The sequence below is a fragment of the Ylistrum balloti genome, unplaced genomic scaffold (assembly GCF_031769215.1).
Source record: "Ylistrum balloti isolate Yb309-2 unplaced genomic scaffold, AGI_CSIRO_Ybal_v1 Utg370992, whole genome shotgun sequence".
Lineage (NCBI taxonomy): Eukaryota > Metazoa > Mollusca > Bivalvia > Pectinida > Pectinidae > Ylistrum > Ylistrum balloti.
In genome coordinates, this window is record NW_026782555.1 from 1,074,418 (window position 1) to 1,076,200 (window position 1,783).

Consider the following 1,783-nt stretch of genomic DNA (forward strand, 5'->3'; position numbering starts at 1 on the left):
AAACTGGTACGACATCGGAGTAGCCAGCAATCCCTGTGTTGTAATTTTAGTTTGAGCATCCCACGACCACTCATCTTGAGTGTTTTCCTCAAGCTCTGCGTTTACGATGGACCGGAGACATTCAACGATGGCAGTATACATGCTATAGAATATATCATAGTAGGTATGACGTTCTACCCATCTTGTTTTACACAAACCCAACAATTTTTTACGCTTTGATTCAGGGCCATGATGTTGAAGGTCATGTTTAAAGAAGCGTTGCCTTTTGGGCGAGACATCGCAGAAAACGAATGTGGCATTTACCCCATCTTTTATATTTCTCACAAGAGGTAATCTATGTTCAAGTTCAGAACGTGACTGATGCAGTGTGTGTAAAGGGCATGTTGATTGATAGAGTTTATTCGATCTCGGCAACCTACTTTTTCTGACGATATAGCTACTGCCTCGTCGTACGCCTGGCCCCTCTTTTTGTCAACTGGAATATTGTTCTCTGTTAAAACCTCTACTATTTTAATTGCAGTTGTTTTCCCAGTAGTACGTTTCATATGGAGAAAATCAAAGAATTCTTCTCGAATACAAAGCTCAGTTTGACTTTCGTCTAGAAATCGCACACACAAAGGCAGAACCTCTTGGTTTGAAAACGTACCCGTCACTTCATCAGCTATGATAGAGTAAAGCCCTCTCCCCTTCAGGCCTTTTAATATTTGATTTCTGATGTACGACCTAATGATGTTTATGACTTCGTTCTGTACGGTCTTGCTGGTATAGATTGTATTTTTCTGTCCATTTTCTAGATGATTTGCCAGCTCTTTGTCATGACTAGCTAGTAAATTTAGAATAGCCGAGAAATTGCCCTTCTTGGATGATGACTTCATGATCTCATACTTCAAAGACTGGAGGATATTATTGGGGACATTGGCCTGCTCAGAGATTGAGCTTTCAAAATTGTATTTAAAATATGTCGGCTTACTTGACATTGCGGTGAATGTTTCATGGCTGGTGTATTTTGAAAAGTTTGTAACCAGCTCATGCATACATCGTACCCGACACTCAACGTAATTGTTCTCTGTACCAAAGACCCAAACTAACTATAAAAACAGTTACCGTCTCCGACAACGTTCACAGGGAAAAGGTGTTTTGCTTGATTCCTGTGTTTTGATACTCCATCATTTGCGGAGGAGATTTTATCTCATGTTACAAGTGTCGTTGGTACGATGTTTTCACGTATAAAGGTGCCTCTCATGAGAGCCTGTAACTTAAGTACACCCCAGCCATTTCTGGCTGCATTTGCAAAGTCATTTCGTAACGACTCCCACTTGGACGGCACACTTCGTGGGTCCATTTTTGCAGCCCTTACCCAAATCAAGAATGGACTTTTCAGCTTACAGTATATATATATATCTAAGTTCAACTCTAATCTGGATCAGAATGGTTTGTATAACAGAAAATAGATTTTATTAGATCTTATTTATTGGCACAGGCCTGTATGAATGTGTGCTTGCTGCATGTTGGTGTAAATGCAAAAATGCGATTTGGTAAGTATCGGCAAATGTGCAGAAGCTTTCTCAAAGCTATAAATGAAACTGATGTCATTGTTGTACTTTTCATTTCCGCCTAAACTCTCAGGTTAAAAAGATGACGTCATTGTTATGTAGTTGAATCAGAGTCAAGTAATCAATTATGACAGCTACTATGACATCACGATTTCGTGGATCATAACGTCATCTTTGTTTTTGAATTGTTCAAATATTACCTCACATAACTGAACCGCGCATGGTTATTA

At 39.4% G+C, this 1,783-nt stretch overlaps 1 protein-coding gene across 1 annotated transcript; it reads right to left on the reverse strand.

Annotated features, from left to right (window-relative positions):
- Positions 1 to 320: 320 nt before the first annotated feature.
- Positions 321 to 1,342, reverse strand: LOC132559916 (52 kDa repressor of the inhibitor of the protein kinase-like). The gene is made up of 2 exons (XM_060224547.1): positions 1,199 to 1,342; positions 321 to 920 (listed from the first exon to the last, which is right to left on the reverse strand). Exons 1-2 carry the CDS (start codon positions 1,340 to 1,342, stop codon positions 321 to 323), a joined length of 744 nt encoding a protein of 247 aa, XP_060080530.1.
- Positions 1,343 to 1,783: the final 441 nt, after the last annotated feature.